Here is a 16,105-nt window from a genome sequence, read left to right on the forward strand (position 1 = left end):
TACAGCAGAGGGCGCTGTTTGACCACGCAGCCTGGGAACTTGACAGCTGCTGTTGTGGTGGAGGGAGGAGACACGGAGGAGGAGGCAGCGTGAAGGGAGACGTGAGATAGAGAGAGGGGAGAGGAGAGGGCGGGGCTATTGTTGAGCCATCATCAGGCGCGTGCAGCGTGTATACGAGTTGGTCAACATGGAGAGGTGTGCCCCGCACTGTTCGAGTTGTCCTGGTTATATGTAAGTTGAACTTCTTTCGCACCGTACGTAGCCAACCGTGCTAATCGGGGGAGCGTTGAGCCTGGAGCGTGCTTGGATGACCATCATGGGCACAGAAACAGGTTGCCATAGGTAGTTCCGGTGGGCAGCAGAGATGAGTGCAGCAAAACATCTCGTTCCTCTCTTGACTTAAAGCTTTCGTGACTGCAGGAATTCAAATTATTTGGGTCTTTCGGTCAAGTCACGTAGATAGGTTCAAAGAAAATAACAAAAAACGACGTTTCGATCGCAACACAAGCGGTCGTCACCGCTTGTGTTGTTATTTTCTTTGTACCTATCCACGTGACTTTACCGAAAGACCCAAATAATAACCTTGTTCTGCTGTACTATGCTCCCCGCCTCCACAAACCCGCTCTGACCACCGTGGTGAAGTATGGTCAAATAACCCCCCAAGTGTAATTTGATGACAAATAACATCCGTCGAAACCCGTACAGCGTGCAGATACCTCATCCAGCAGTGGAGTGACTTGTTGTTTCACGGGCACCCTTATCGGACCAGCGTGGAGTAGTAGGCCAAATATCCTCTAGAGGGGAGGGGGGGGTGGTCCATAGACCTCCTTATCTTGGAGACCCTATAACTAGCAGGAACATCGGCGAGGAATTCGCAGGGCCGCGCTCTCCACATTGACACGCGCCACGAAGTCAGCAAGCACCACGACTGTTGAGTCGATCAAATATTTACGGGCACCAATTCTTATCCACCACCCGCCGGGGCCTGTGAGCCCAGCGGCACCATAACCCCCCCCCCTTTCATTCTCTCCCCGCCACAGCCCCGCACCCTTCATGTCTCCTCCTCCCGCTCGGCTCTCCGGAAGAAATGACATCATTCCCCGGCACGCGATATCACGGAGGAATGCCTGTCTGCACTGGGCAGTCCAGGAGGAGTGCCGCGCTCCGACAACGTCCCAGTTTGGGTGTTCGCAGTGGGCCCGGTTGGGTGGTGGTGGTGGTGGTGCAGCGGTGACACTGGGCCTCACGGCAAGAAAGCCTGGGTTCGATTTTCGACTCCGGGTACTTATCCGTATGTTCTCCCCCCCTCCCTCCCTCCCCCCCTGTTTTGCATGGGTTTCCTCCAGGTGCTCCGGTTTCCTTCCATGAAAAATGTAACTGGTATTTGTCAAGCATCCCAATGCTATAAAAACAATACAGTACTGTATCTGACAATGACTACATTTGGGATTACACACACCAGCAGCAACATTGCTCCCCCACTGTAAAAACGTGGCAGGACCCTCCTGAACGAGTATTGAGACTCAGTGAGGTTTTCCTGGCTAAAACAAGTGTACTCATTATAGTCAAGCATGACTACGTGTCTCCACGTACGAACATATTTTAGTCTACGAGTCGATTGGCTTTCCAGACCAATATTCTGCAGCAAGCAAAGTCTGGACCCGTTTTCAATCTTCCGGGCCTCATCAGCAGTCAGGCTTGTTAAACAACACATGCTGCCGGGTTACCAGATGTTCATGGCAAGAGTGCTCCATCTAAAGCAGCAGCATTTGTTTAACAAGACGTGTGGTGGGAGAGGCACTTTCAGCTCATCCAAATGTCTGGCCAGCGTCGAAGAGAAGGCCAAATATCTTAACGGAGGGCCTCTTGTGGAAACCCTTCAGCTAGCAGTGGCGTGAGTAAGCACTTTCAGGGCTGCACCTTTACCCCTCCTGTTCATGCATTCCTCTCCGTCTCGATCCAATTCCACGCATGCATCTCTCCACCTTCCTTTGCGCACTTTTGAGTTCAGAAAAACAAACCCACGGAGGGACAGATGCACGCACGCAGGTTGAAGGCATCATCCCAAATGTTAACAGTGGGCTTGGGCTGGACACGTCACGGCCGACGGTCACGAATAACAACCGAGCGGCAGCGGAGGGAGATGGAGGGATGAAATATTCCCACGTTGTAGGATTATTGCATCGCGTGCGGAGCAGTGGCGCAGGGGATGAAATAAATGAATGAATGGACCCGGTGTCCAAAGTTCTGCTCGCGTCCCAAAACAGTGGTGGATATTTAAACCGGTCCTGGTAAGCCTTCCCCTAGGTAGACTCAGCCTTAAGTCAGTACCTGGTGCGGTGTGTAGACATCAGCACTGGGGAGACAAATGCGGCCTGGCACGGTGTTGGCCACCCACCCACCGCCTTGTGTGCAGTGCCAGCTTTCATAAGTGCTCGCTAACAGCACTTGCCCCAAGAGTCCATTAAGGGTGATCCGGGGAATCTTTTGTCCGTCTTTATCATACACTGCAGGATCCGTGCGATATGTGGTGATGGCTTGACCAGCAGTAGACTGAAGATGGCTGATGAGGATGGTTAACCATCAGAGAGATCGGCATCACAGCGTAAAATGTAATTTTTTATTCATTTCCATAGCGTTCGAGCGACAACAGGGAATGTCTGACAAGGAGACGCGACGCGGACACACGGGGGCACAGGGGGGGGAAGCATTGATACCTATTAAATATGATACAAAATTGAGCACTTGAAAAATATATATTTATATATTAAAGTGTACAAAGTGTTACATTGTAAATGTTAAGATAGAGATGCTCTATTTAAAAGGTATAAAAAAACACTTCTAATCGTAGTACTGTACAGGTTCCGAGTTAAAATAACAGTTCACTTTAGCATTTCGCTGTTTAGTACAAAAACGAACGGGAGAGCGCGTCCCCGCAGCGGACAACAGGAGCCATAGAGGGGGGCCGGGACCCCCTTCCCTCCCTCCCTTCCCCCCCAGAAAGGTTCCAGCACCCCTCCACCCCCCTTAGCTACAAGCGATCGGCATCTCCCGCACTGCCGCCAGCCTTCGTGGTAAACTCCACTCCCTCGTGGATCTCTGCGCAGCGGCTAAGCGCCCCACGATGCTCTCGTCTGCCGGGCCGGAGCAGCTCTTTAAACCGCGCCGCGTAGCGCACGCACGTGAAATCGCTGGCAGTCCTCTGTTCAAGTCGCCATTGGCTTAGACAGGCATGGGGTTGGCGGGGGGATACAACTGGGTGCCGTGAGACCCGGGCGGGAGATTACGAGTTGGAATCGGCTGCAAGCTCCCTTAGGGGTGGCCTTTTCACTGCGATCCGTCTTCGGGGTTTCTGGATGTGCGGGCTGAGAGTGGAGTGCCGAGTGGAGTTTCTTGGCAAATGCCGGGGGTTGCCGTGGCCCACGCCGGGAGCGCTCTCAATGTTCTTGCCGTCACAGAGGAAAAAGGAAAAAAAATCTAAACGCACTCCCCGTCACGTGCGGGAGGCATTTACCCCCCCCCCCCGCGCGCGCGACGGCACGATGCCGGCAGCGGAGTGTGACGGATGAAATGGTGATGGTGGCGGCAGCGGCCGTAGCGACCGCGGGGCGCGGCCACGGGGCCCTCCCCGCGCATTAATCGTCGTGTTTGACGTTGTGCTTTGCATTTATTCACGACAAATAATAAATATGTTCCCCCTAAAAAAAAAAACTCACGAGCCTGCTAGATTATTTACATGGACGCGTTAATACCCGAGGAGGCACGCTGCGCGCGTGCCGTGATGCACGCGGTAATACTAACGTTGCCGGCCACAGCCGCTGGCTCCTCTCGACGGCGGCGGTGACGGCGCTAAAACCGATCGCAGCGGATTGGAGGCCATCGTCAACACCGCTGTGGAATGGGCAAAGCCAACGCGGGACGACAATGTGGAATTAGAAAGTTTTTGATTCCAACGTTTAAAAGAAAAAAAAAGATGCAGGTGCCGGAATACTTTGAGAAAGATCGCGAGTGCCCCGTGCAGGATGGATCTGTTGTAAGTTAGACGAGGGCTCTGCGAGAGCCACTGCAGCGGCTTGGAGCGGCCGCTTGGCCAGGATTGGGTTTCGAGGGTCAAAAGATCCTCGCTCACTTCCTCAGTTGAAAGAGCGATACCTGAAACATTCACATTTTACTGGCGAGTCCCAGTTCGTGGAGGACGACCTAAAATGTCGTCGATTTCCACCCACCCCCCCCTCCTTTCACTTTTCCTGCAAATTCTGAACTCCGCCTCAACAGAGGCGGCCGACGTGGCGGTCCCCAACGCTGGGTGGACGCCGCTCGGTCGCACCGCAGACAAGGAGGCGCGAGAGGAAGGTCGCCAGTCCTCGTGCGCGGGGCGTAGCCCGGCCGGGAAGATCGGTGTTCTCGGCAGCACGCTGGGTCCCGCTAGTTTTGGCCGAGGATCTCCTCCAGGTCCTGCCAGTCCTCGTTGCTGCCCCCACTGCCGCTGCCCCCGCCGCCACCGCCGCTGCCCTTCAGCAGGGAGTCCACAAAATCGGAACCTCCATTGAGACTTGCGAGGCCCGAGCCTGCCGCCCCCCCCAGGCTCTCCACCGCCACGCTGCTGCATCCTCCCGAGACCCGGAAGAAGCCGCCACCGCCGCCGCTCTGCTCGCCGTGAAGCGGCGGAAAGCTGGGCACCTGCCCCGGGGTGCCGGGGGCCGGATTGAGTCGCCCGAGGCCGGCGTGCGGTGCCGTGGAGAGGTGTGCGGGCGGCGGCCGGACCGGAAAGTTCACGGCCTGGTTGGGGAGCGGGAAGCGCTGCTGTTGAATCTGCTGAGGATGCTGCTGCCCTTGCTGGTTCTGTTGCCCCCACACGTTGTGGCCGGCCGCTGCCCGCTGACCCCGAAAGGCCGCAGGCTCGGCCGGGTGCACCAGCCGACCGGGGACAGGCACGGGCACGGGCACGGGGGCGCCCGGCGTGACGGCACTCCGTACCGCGCGCACGCCGTGGCCCGACATGTTGGTACCCTGCTGCGTGGCCACCACCGGCGACGGGGGCGGCACTATTCCCATCATGCTCGGCTGCTGCTGGTGGTGGTGATGGAGGGGAGAGCCGTTGGGAAGAGCGTAGACGGGCGGAGGCGGCTGGCTGGCACCAGGACAATGCACCGGGGACATTTGCGTCACTGGAGAACCGATGGGCATTGAGAAGGGCTGGGTTGTGGCTAGAAAAACAAAACAAAAAGCACAATGAACGTAGATTATCATCAGCCCGTGTACATGCGAGTACAAGAGTCAGCATATATCTCTTTAATGTTTCTTTAATGTAATTGCACTATTTTTACGATCATCAGTCAAAAACACAATCTGCCCAGGCCGCCTTACGCGACAGGGAATCATTTGACGCTGATTAATGTTCGAGCGATATTTTTTTCATCTCTCACTTGACGCAGTTTGTCGTCGTCCCGATTTCTATTCACTCCGTTGCTGGAACATTACTTCGTTTTGCTCTCATCACATCTCGGTCACCCTGGTCCCCTCTTACAAATATGAGACTCCTCTAACCTGGTCTCTCTCGAGTTCTGACCCGGTGAAGCAAAGTCAACTGAAACCTGCACTACTGGATGAAAGCCCCCCCCCAAGCCACTGCCAACATACCTCACGGCCCCGTGACGCAACACACATTTGTACACACACAGGCACGCAAACAAAGATCCCCCTGTATAGCCTTAACGGACTTTTGGAGCAAGCGCTGTTAGCGAGCACCTATGAAAGCCGGCATGGCACACGAGGCGGAGGGTGTCCAGTAACACGCCCGGCTGCCTTTGTGTCCCTAGTGACGATGTTTACACACACCACCCCGGGTACTCATTTCTTGAGGCCGAGTCGACCTAGGGGAGGCCCAGGACAGGTTCAGATAATTTTCACTGGTGTCGACCATGAGCGGAAATCGAACCCGGGTCGCCGGGTTCATAGCGCAGCACGGTAACCGCTACACTACCGCTCCCCACATTTGTGCACACAGACACACGTAGCCTTAGACTGTAGGGGCAAGTGCTGTTAGCGAGCACACACACACGCACACACACACGCGTATGCTCCCGAGGGCCGTGCCACCATTGGCGGGGAGGAGGGTACCTGGGTACGAGTTGGCTGGCACTGCCATGGGCTGGTCCTTGTACTCCGGGGGTGGCCGCGTCAGGTGCCTGTGCAGCTGTTGATTTTCCTAAAGTAAAAAAAGATATTTCGATGTGAAATTAGTTTTTGTGTCTGGATTCTGGGTGTTGGTGCCACACGGTGGTGGAACGCTTACTCCATTCGATCTCTCGGCACGACAGTTGAAACAGTGGAGCAAGTTTCATAAATCGCCGCTTCCCCGCCTCTGTCGACCCAGCAGCACGAATTGGTTAACCGTAGTTAGTCGATGGACAGGTCGCGAGTGGTGGGGTAAAGTGTGGGAACTCCACACCTCTTCTGAGAGACGTCGGTCGAATACCCTCTAGAGCTCCCTCTAGTGGAGGCCTTTCTTCAGGGAATGGGGCGAGCAAGCAACTGCAGGGCACCTGAGATTCTCTCCGGGACCTGGGTTTCGTGTCGAGGTTCTACCTCTTGACCGTGCGTTACACCCCGAGCCGCCGTCACGCTCTCTCACCATTAACTGCTGGTGGATGAGCTCGCGTTTCTGCTCCGTGGCGTTGAGGCCGGGCAGGGTGGCCGCCAGCCGGTTGCCAGGGAAGCCGGGCCCTGGGGAAGGCTTCAGGCTCAGGCCGCCCACCACTTTCTCCTGCCGGCACAGGAGGGAAGCGACGGTCAGGTGTGTAGGGCAGCAAGGTTGCGGTCGGGGCGGCAAGAGAAGTCACGCGTGCGCGGAGGGCACGGCAAGGCCGAACGACGCCGAAAAATGTGGGCCCTCATCGTGAGAGTGGGGCCATGCACATGGCTCCACCACCATTGCAGCCACTCGCTACACCGGGGCTGGGGGCATACGACCACGGGCTGGACGCAACCCACTGCTTCATTTCGTACAGCCCCATTCAATCATTGCACAGGTCCCGCGGCCACGTGGGGCCTACCTCTTCGAAACAGCCCACAACATTTTTTATCCATTGCTGCAAGCATCGTAGCTGCACTAAATCGGGCACCAGGGGGGGGAATATTTTAGAACCGACAACGCGGAGTGGATACCGCGAGCGCCACGCTCGGTCACTTCCGTTCCTGCAAGGGGCGACTTGCAGAGATGGAGGTCACCGAGCTGCGTGCGCCGTGTGGTTTGAGAGAGAGAGGGAGTCCCGTCCGGCCCTAGGTGAGGACGTGGATTCTCCCCCGCCCCCACCCCGCACAGGCTCTGAACTTGGTTTCGCTCTCCGTGAGAAAAAACATCGGAGCGGCGGCAAAACTCCCGAGAAAAACCGCGAGCCCTAAAGCCTCACGGATGCGACCCTGCACACGGGAGAGCCGCGGGGTCAGCCCGGACCGTGGGCCAACTGCAGAGGGCAGCAGTGGCGGCAGCAGCCACTGGGCAGCTGCTCCCGCTGCTGCTGCTGCTGCCGCCTTCCAAGCGGCGCCGTGCAGGTGCAAGGAAACGTAAAACAGCGTCGCCACCCTCCCCCACAGCCGGCCCGGGGCCCCCCGCCATCATTACCGCGTCACCCCAAAGCACCCAGCCCTTCCCCACCGCTCGCCGCCTCGCCCCCCCACCCCCCCGCGAGCCGCCTCTACCACCACACTTCCTCTCCCTTCCCCGCTCGCCCAGGCGTACCCTCCCGCCTCCCTCCCCCTCGATCCCATCCTCCCTCCATATAAACCCCGATCACCCCTACACGGCACCCCCGGCCACGCTCGCCAGCCCGCCCATCACAACGACCACCGCCCCCGCGCCCCTTCCCCCGCCCCTCCCCATCCTCCGGCAGCGCTCCTTCCCAATGCAAGCCAGGAGGCGGCTGACAGCGATCCGGGTTTTCTGGCCGATTGGAAACACATGTCGTTTCCGCAGCGCCACCGCGGCGAGATATCTCGGCGAAACGGAAGCCTTCTGGCCGCTACGCAAACCCCGCCGCCACCGGCACCGCCCCCCACCACCCACCGCCGCCACTGCCCCCGCCACCGTCCCCCCGAAGCCGCCGTGGAGGAGCAGGGGGGTGCGGGGAAGAAGAAACCGCGCGCCTCGACTCAGCAGGGCGGGTCGCCCAGACGCGCGCCATCGTCCCGCCCTCGTCACTCCGACCTCACCCGAGATCAGTTTGACTCCGATTGTGGGAGAGCGGGGAGAGCAAGGTGTGTGCGCGCGGGTGAACGGGGGAGCTTCCCAAACCCCCGTGGGACCCGGGCGGCTGCCCAAGCATCATACGCCGCCTCCCGCAGGGCGACTTTCGATGCAAAAATTGCGTCCGACGTTTTGTGTTTGTGGTTAAACCGGGCTCCCAGGTCCAGCGAGTCGATGGTCTCAGTCTGGACCCACAGACTCGCCCAGGGACCCACAGACTCGCCCAGGGACCCATAGACTTGCGCAGTCTAATGAGTTGATGGTCTGAACAAAACAATAAAATAAACCCCATTACCTTAAATGCGTTCTGCTCTGAGAATTCAAATATTGGCTTTACGGTCACGTGACGAGCATTGCTCTCATGTGGCACAGTGAGCAGGGATGTGTTGCCCTCTACTGTGCGTGGACCGGAGGTCACTTGAAAAAGAAGGGATCTCAGAGGTAGCTCTGTGACATTCGCTTCTGTGAGCCCTCCTCTGGCCGCCACTGCTCTCACAGAGATTTCCGAACAAAGTCTTCGGCTGGTGACATCGATAGCAGCGATCGGTGTACAATTTGGGGGGCGGTGGGGTGGGGGGTTGACAACAAAATCAATCTGCAGAGTCAGCAACCGTGCAAAGGGTAAAGATTTAATTGGAACAAAAGCTGCGACACTCCGATCCACTTCTGCACTCTGCCGAACGCGGCGGGAACGCCGTGGTGGTGGCGGCGATGGCGGTAGTGTACGCAGCCACGGCCGAAACTCAGAGCACAAAAATGGCCGAGGGGAAACCCGCGCTGCTGGAGACGCGAGTTCCGTCAACATTAAACATTTATGAACGAGCATCAGTGTTTTGCATTTGCCGCCAGAGCTGTTTGGGCCTGTGTGTCCGTCTGCCTGCGCGTCTGTGAGAGCGAGCGTGTCTGTGAGAGTGTGTCTTTGTCTCGCGCTCGCCTACGCTCGAGTGCCTGCGCGTGTGTCGACTCAGCCTCAAATGAGTACCTGGTGCGGTGTGTAAACATCGCCACTGGGGAGACAGAAAGCGGCCGGCAGTAACGCAGCCCACCCACCAGCCCTCCGTGTTTTGTGCCGGCCTTCACGGGTGCTCGATAACAGCACTTGGGCCAAAAAGTCTGTTAAGACTAAACAGCGGATCTTTGTCCTGTAGGAAAGTGTGTGTTGGATAGAGGGGGCTCAACGGGCGTGGGATGGGCTAGAGAAGAGGTGGGCTGTTCCTTCTAATCCCAACCCTGTCCCTCAACCCAACCCTAACCACTAAACCCAACCCTCATGCTCATCATGACCCTAACACACTATAACCTTAACCCAAATCCCGACCAGACCCAAAATCACTCTCCTAACTCTAACCGTGTGTGCAGCTCCCTGTCAATCCACTGCTGGATGAAGGTTTCTCCAACACGGTGCCGTTCATGGAGCTCGTTTGACCGTACTTCACTGTAGTGGTCAGTGCACAGCAACCCTCAATGTCCGCCCGTCCCCCCCTCATCCCCTCGTCCCCCTCATCCCCTCGTCCTCCCCCTCATCCTCCCCCTCATCCCCTCGTCCTCCCCCTCATCCCCTCGCCGCCATCTCCCACAAACACAGGGAGCAGCAGCAGCAGCGCCGAGGCCTCTGGCTGCTGGATCCGTCAGGAGGCGTCGCATTGACCCAAACAAAATCAATTCTCCTGCATTATTGAGCTGCCGCTGCAGCGAGCGGCTCCAGGGCAGCCAGCGGTGGGGGCGGGGGTGTGGGGGGGGGCTCATGGGGGGAGCTGTCATGACAGCCGAGTCCAGGGGGAGGGGGGGGGTCGGGGTTCCTGAGGTTCAATGAGGTTTGGGCGGAGGTGGGGGGAATCGAGTTCATGAAGGGGAGGAGCAGGGAGGGGAGGCGAGGGGAGGCGAGGGGAGGCGAGGGGAGGGGGAGACCCCCCCCACCGCCCCCCGGGACATAGGGTGGGCCCCCCTGTGCACGCTGCCAAATAAGACCCTGAGCAGATGAGGGGGCAAAGGGCAAGGGCTTGGGTGGATGGTGGTGGGGGGGGAAGAGGGGGTGAATTCAGTGTCAGAGTGCAAAGGAGTACAGTGTCAGGAATAGGGGGTGTGTCCAGTGTCAGCAATAGGGAGGGGGTGGGCAGTGTGCGGTGTCAGGAATAGGGGGGGGGTGGGTGTGAGGGGGTGCGTGAGGAAGTGTGGGGGGGGGTGTCGTTGTTTCACTTGGCAGCGCGCGTTTGTGACGTGCGTACGCAATAAGACAAAGCTCCCCCCCCCCTCCCGTGTAGCCCACACAGGCTGCCAGGGAAAATGCTCTCGGCGGTGTGGGCTAGACCTCGCCCGGTCGCCTTTGTCTCCCCCCCAGTGCCGATGCTACTAATTTAAGGGCGAGTAGGCCTAGGCGGCGGGGGGACCCCCGTGATTGGTGCAGATATTCCCGCCACCGATGTCGGCCACGAGCGGGTGTCGAACCTGGGCCGCCGGCTTCGGAGCGCAGCGACGCTAACCACTGCGCCACCCCCGCTCCACACCTAACTTGTCACTATATACACGCACGTGTGTGTGTGTATAGTGACACGCGCACGCCGACACGCGTGCACCCCGCGTGTATAAATAGTGTCCGGATGCACATCTGAGGTGCAATCGCCTGCGACGGATGCAGCCCTGGAGGAGAGAGAGGCCCCGCGTTGACGTTCAGGATGAGCTCAGCTGTGCCTATGAATACCGCCCCCCCCCTGCCCCGTGACGGCGCCCTGCCTCGAGATGCGACTCCACCCCGCTCACCTCGCTCACCCCCCCCTCACCTATTGACCCCACTCACTCGCCCACCGAGTTCTCGAAGTGAATCGGCGGACTTGGCGCCGTACGACGCACGGCCCTCGCCGAGGGCCCTCGGAACCCTCCATGGTCGCACGGGCGCAGCGGCCAGGAGAGAGCCGCGTCGCGCGGGGAGAACACTGACTCCCCGTGGCCCTCACGAGCCCCGGCTGGGCCGCACGGCGCCATCTCGCCGGAGCCGCTCGCTCGCTCTGCCGGGCACCTCCTTGTAAAGAGAGCGCTCTGCGCGTTCCGGAATGAGTCGCCTGTTCCAAGGCCCCGCGCGCTCGCGAGCCGTGGCGGCGGCGCCGCTGGTGGGTATTTTTAGCGCCCGCGCACCGCCACTTCTCGTTCGCGCGAGCGACTCGCCCCCGCCCGCGTTTCCTCCCGGCCGAGCTGGGCGCGGAACTTTCCTGTGCCCGTGGAATCGCGCTAATTTTGACCGCGCTCACGACGCACTCTCCGGGACCCTGCGGCGGGTGGCGGTGCGGTGCCGAGAGGCTCGGGGGGATGGCGATGGTGTGTGGAATTGGGAGTGGGGAAAGTCGGCCGCAGGCGGTGTTCGTTTCAGCGGCCGTCACGGCCACGGCAAGCGAGCGGCACCACGACGAGTGGCGGTGGTGCTGGTTGTGGTTATGCTCGGGAGCAAAGATTTCCCCCGTGTTGAGGCGGGCCCTGCTGCGTTACGCCGTGCCACAAAAAGGGCCACAATGTGCCACACCAGGCCACACAAACGAGACCGCTATGGACTCTAAACAACACTGAACCTCGGTTTGGTTAATCTGGTCCGGTCAAATCCACAAACAGAGTGGCCCATTAATCGAAAGGTCATCGCGACCAAGGCCATCCAATGCCTCCGCACCTCGCCATCGCTTCCTTCCTTCTGCTAAATCACGCAGCCGTGACAGAGTTGGCATTTGACCTCCAAGGTCGCCAACCACAGTCTCATCATCATCATCATCACCACCGCCGCCATCTGCCCTGAGGCCTTCCCTTTGGTCGGCGACCTCCTGGATGCCACTGCGATGCCTGCCTGCCCTCCTCCTCCACCCCGCACACCACGTGCGTCCTACCCATCGTCACGACCTCCTCGCCCTCTTGACGACATCGACAAGGAGCTACTGCCACCTTCAGACCGTGCAAGTTGCTTACCCTGCCCTGTTCCCACTAGCCGACGTGTCCTTCCCATCACCTCCACGGAATACCCAAATCTTTCCAACACCGCGTGCATAATTAGATACAGAATGGCATTAGAACGAAGGGAGGGATAAGAGGCTGCACATTCTTCAAGGAGAAAGTGGGAATGAGAGGGAGGGAGGGGGGGGTAGAGGGAGCGAGAGGGGGAGAGAGATGGGGGGGGGTAGATAGAGGGGCCGTGAGCGTGCGTGTGAGTAAGCGAGCCACTCTGGGAGTTACACAAGCGCCGTGATTCAGATGGCTGTTGCGAGAGGGAGAGTGGGAGGGAGGGAGAGAGGGAAGGAGAAAGAAGGATGGAGGGAGAGAGTTGGTGAGAGATGGGGAGAGAGAGAGAGAGGGGGCGAGGGAAAAAGGGCGAGGGGGAGATGCTTCTGGGGTAACGTAACGTTCTGCCACGACTTCGCTCCGCCGCCAAATATGGGCGAATCGAGACGATGACGACGATGATGAGGTCCAAGAGGGGGGGGGGGATTAAATTATAAAATTGCCAGCACCAGTGGCGGCGGAAGCGGCACGGGGAGGAGAGGGCGACGTCAGCGCCGGGTGGGTGGAGTGCCAAGCGAGGTGGGTGCCAGCACCGGCCCGGTTTGCCAGCGACGCCAAACCATGGCGGTGCGCCGGCAAGGCAACCGCCCTGTCGCTGAACCTCCTCGGCACGCTTGCGGCCCAAGGCTTCGTTTCACACCGAAGGTGGCGCGTGACCAGGAGCAGGCACGGCCATCGCGAGCGGTGTCATTCCGGATGTGGTGTGCCGGGTGTGGAAATATTTGCCAGACCCCGTCCGTGCCGGCACGACGATGCAGCGTCCACACTTCGCATGCGCATGTTGCGTTTGGCGTGCGTGCGCGACGAGTGCACTGGTCATCTCCATCCGTCACACCCACAGCATCGGGGGGGTCTGTGCCCTGACCTACTTGCAGTAGCGAGCCTGGCACGCTTTACACCGCCTCAAAGTGCACCTAGCTTGACACAATCGCCACTGCGACGTCACTGCCGAGTGAAGGCAAACGGTGGCGGCTGTTGTTGTTGCGCGCGAATACCGAGCACATGAGTGCGTGTGTGCGTGTGTGCGTGTGTACGTGTGTGTGTGCGTGCTTGAGCCAGCGCCCTCACCTGCGCTCCGGGCTGGTACTGTGCGCCGAGCCGTGCTGCCAGCTCCCCCCCGCCCAGCCCCCCCTGCTCCAGCACGCGGCGCAGCAGCAAGCGGCGCACCTCGGGCGCCGTGCGCGCCCGCGCAGGCTGCCTGGCGCCGGCGTCGTGAGGGTAGAATCCTCCGCTCCCCGGTGCCGCCACGGCGCCCGGCATCGCAGGGGGAGGCCCAGCTCCCGCCGCGGCCGCGGCCGCCGCAGCCGCGGCCGCCGCCACCCCTCGCGCCTCCTCTCCGTCGGGATCAAAGTGCGTGAGCGGCTTGGTGTCGCCGTAGGACAGGGCGCCGGCCGTCACGTTGGGGCAGCCCTCGTGGGGCCGCGCGATCGCGGCACCGCCGCCGCCGCCCTTGTGCCCGAGCGGAGCGGCGTGGCCGCCCTGCGAGGGGGGCGTGGCGGCGCCGGCGGCCGCGTTGACCGGTGCCGGCGGCCCCGGCGCGTGCCCGCAGCCCGGCGACACCACGCCCTCCGCCCCGCGAGGCGCGGGCATCTGGCCGGGAAGTGCGACCGGCAGGTGGTGCTGCTGCTGCGGGTGCTGCGGGTGCTGCGGGTGCTGCTGCTGCGGGTGCTGGTGCTGGTGCCGGTGGTGGTTGTGGTTGGCCTGACTGGCGGCGCCGGGCGGCGTGCGGTTGGGCTGCGCCGCGTGGCTGGCGGGCGAGGGGCTCGCTCGTCCCGGCTGCGCCACGTGGCCCGTGGGGCCGGGCCGCGATGGCGCCATCGCGTGGCCGCTGGCGCTCACCTTGGGCCGATCGGCGTCGTAGGCCGGCGAGGAGCGAGGGCCTCCCCGAGCCGGCGCTGACGGCGGCCACCCGCACGACGGGCCACCTTGCACCGGCAGCTGTCCCTTAACGCCCTGCTGCTGCTGGTGCTGTTGCTGCTGCTGCTGCTGCACATGCCTTGCTACTGCCTGCTGCTGAAACGGAGGCACGCCCTGGTAGTTCATGGGTGCCTGTAGACGGGACGCAAACGACATGTTCATGCCCAGCTGCTGATGCTGCTGAATGTGGTTGTGGTGCGCGTGGTGGTGCGCGGGCGGCGCCGTCTGCGGGGGGAAGCGCGCCGCCTGCGTGGGCTGCTGCTGCGAGGGCGGCGAGGCCACGACGGGAGACGGTGCCGTGCGGCCCTGCACGTGGAGGGGCGACCCGGCGTGCGCGTGGAGGGGCGACCCGGCGCCGGCGGAGCCGTGGCAGCTCGGCGACATCTCGCGCTTCACCACCAGCGTGCCGAGCGCCGCCGCCGCCGCCGCCGCTTTGTCGTCGCGGCGCCGAGCGGCGCCGTGCTCCGCCGGCCCGGCGCACCGCTCCAGCTTGAGGAAGTGTTTATGGTCCTCCTCCTCCACGGGCGGCGGCCGCTCGTCGTCCCCGTTGAGCGCCGGTCGCCCAAAATCGAAGGCCTCCTTTGTGTCGCCCTTGGCCAGCTCCCGCTCCAGCTCCTCGAGGATGAACTCCAGCTCCTGGTCGACCTCCGAGGGGACGCCGCAGCCGGGCGCGCCGCCCCCGCCGCCGCCGCACTTGGCGGCGTCGTCATCGACGGAGCAGAACGCTCCGTCCCGCGGCTCCACCTTGAGCGCTGTGCCGGCGCCGCCGTCCTGCAGCACGGTGACGGTGGTGTGGATGGTTTTGCGCGAGCGGTCGCCCGTGACGCAGTGGGTCACCGACACCGCCGTGCCACAGTGCTGGACGCCGCCGTAGCGGCCGTGCGACGGCGCCGGGAGCGGCGCGCAGTGCTGCCGGGCGTGCTGGGGGTGCGGCGGCAGCGGGTGCCGGAGGGGGGCGGACAGCGGGGACCCCGCGTGGGCCCCGTGCGGGCCGCCGCCGCCCCCGCCGTCACCGCGCGCACGCTTGGGGCCCGGCGGGGCGCAGTCGTAGGAAGAGCCGTTGGCGCGGTCGCCGTAGTCGCTCTCCTCCAGGCGCCGTTTCAGCTGCTCCTGCAGCTGCAGCGATGGGAGAGATGCACAGGCGTCACACGCACACGTCATGCACACGTCACAATGCACACGTCACACGCACACGTCATGCACACGTCACAATGCACACGTCACAATGCACACGTCACAATGCACACGACGGCCCTAAGGTGCGCGCGTTCCGCACACGTCACGCAAGTTCTCTCTCTCTGTGAACCGTGTCCTTTCTCAAACACATCGGTGATCACGGCCTTCCTCCTTCCAACCAGCTCTGCCCATGATATTGATTCCCAGTTGCATCTAATTGTTAAAATTGCTTATGCAGTTCAACTTCATTCGCTCTCTTCCCTGGCTTCCGGTTTTAGCTATAACCTTCCCAGTCCAAGAATTTTTTTTCTTCCTCATTAGACGTCCAGATATAATGCTGGACGCGGTGTGCCAGGTGCGGAAATATTTTCTTGGTTTTCCAAGCCAGACAGACTCGGCTGACATTAACCCCCGCACACGCTCACACTCAAATCGGTAGCGCGGGGGGCGCGGCGCCGGCTCCTCTATCTCCGCTCGCGGCTCCGGGGAAGGAGAGGGGCCACTTGGCGGTGCGACAGCTTCCCTGCTAGACGTGGCAGTGTAGAGCACAAAGGCAAAGATCCCCAGGTAAAGCCTTAACAGACTGTTGGGGCAAGTGCTGTTAGCCAGTAATAGCAACTATGAAGGCCGGCACTGTGGCACACGAGGATGGGGTGGTGTGGTCAGTACCACGCCCGGTCGCCTTTGTCTCCCCAATGGCGATGTTTACACACCGCACCAGGTACTAATTTGAGG

At 60.9% G+C, this 16,105-nt stretch overlaps 1 protein-coding gene across 3 annotated transcripts in view; it reads right to left on the bottom strand.

Annotated features, from left to right (window-relative positions):
• Positions 1 to 3,029: 3,029 nt before the first annotated feature.
• The window catches only part of LOC144937580 (uncharacterized), a 75,445-nt gene continuing 62,369 nt past the window's right edge, over positions 3,030 to 16,105 (bottom strand). For all 3 annotated transcript variants that reach the window (XM_078864883.1, XM_078864885.1, XM_078864884.1), the window contains exons 2-5: positions 13,346 to 15,310; positions 6,635 to 6,766; positions 6,121 to 6,208; positions 3,030 to 5,207 (exon numbers count right to left, since the gene is read on the bottom strand). In XM_078864883.1, the coding sequence (XP_078721009.1) occupies positions 4,426 to 5,207; positions 6,121 to 6,208; positions 6,635 to 6,766; positions 13,346 to 15,310 (2,967 nt within the window). In that variant the 3' untranslated portion in view covers positions 3,030 to 4,425. The remainder of the gene's footprint in view (positions 5,208 to 6,120; positions 6,209 to 6,634; positions 6,767 to 13,345; positions 15,311 to 16,105) is intronic.

This window comes from Lampetra fluviatilis, chromosome 19, assembly GCF_964198595.1.
Source record: "Lampetra fluviatilis chromosome 19, kcLamFluv1.1, whole genome shotgun sequence".
NCBI lineage: Eukaryota > Metazoa > Chordata > Hyperoartia > Petromyzontiformes > Petromyzontidae > Lampetra > Lampetra fluviatilis.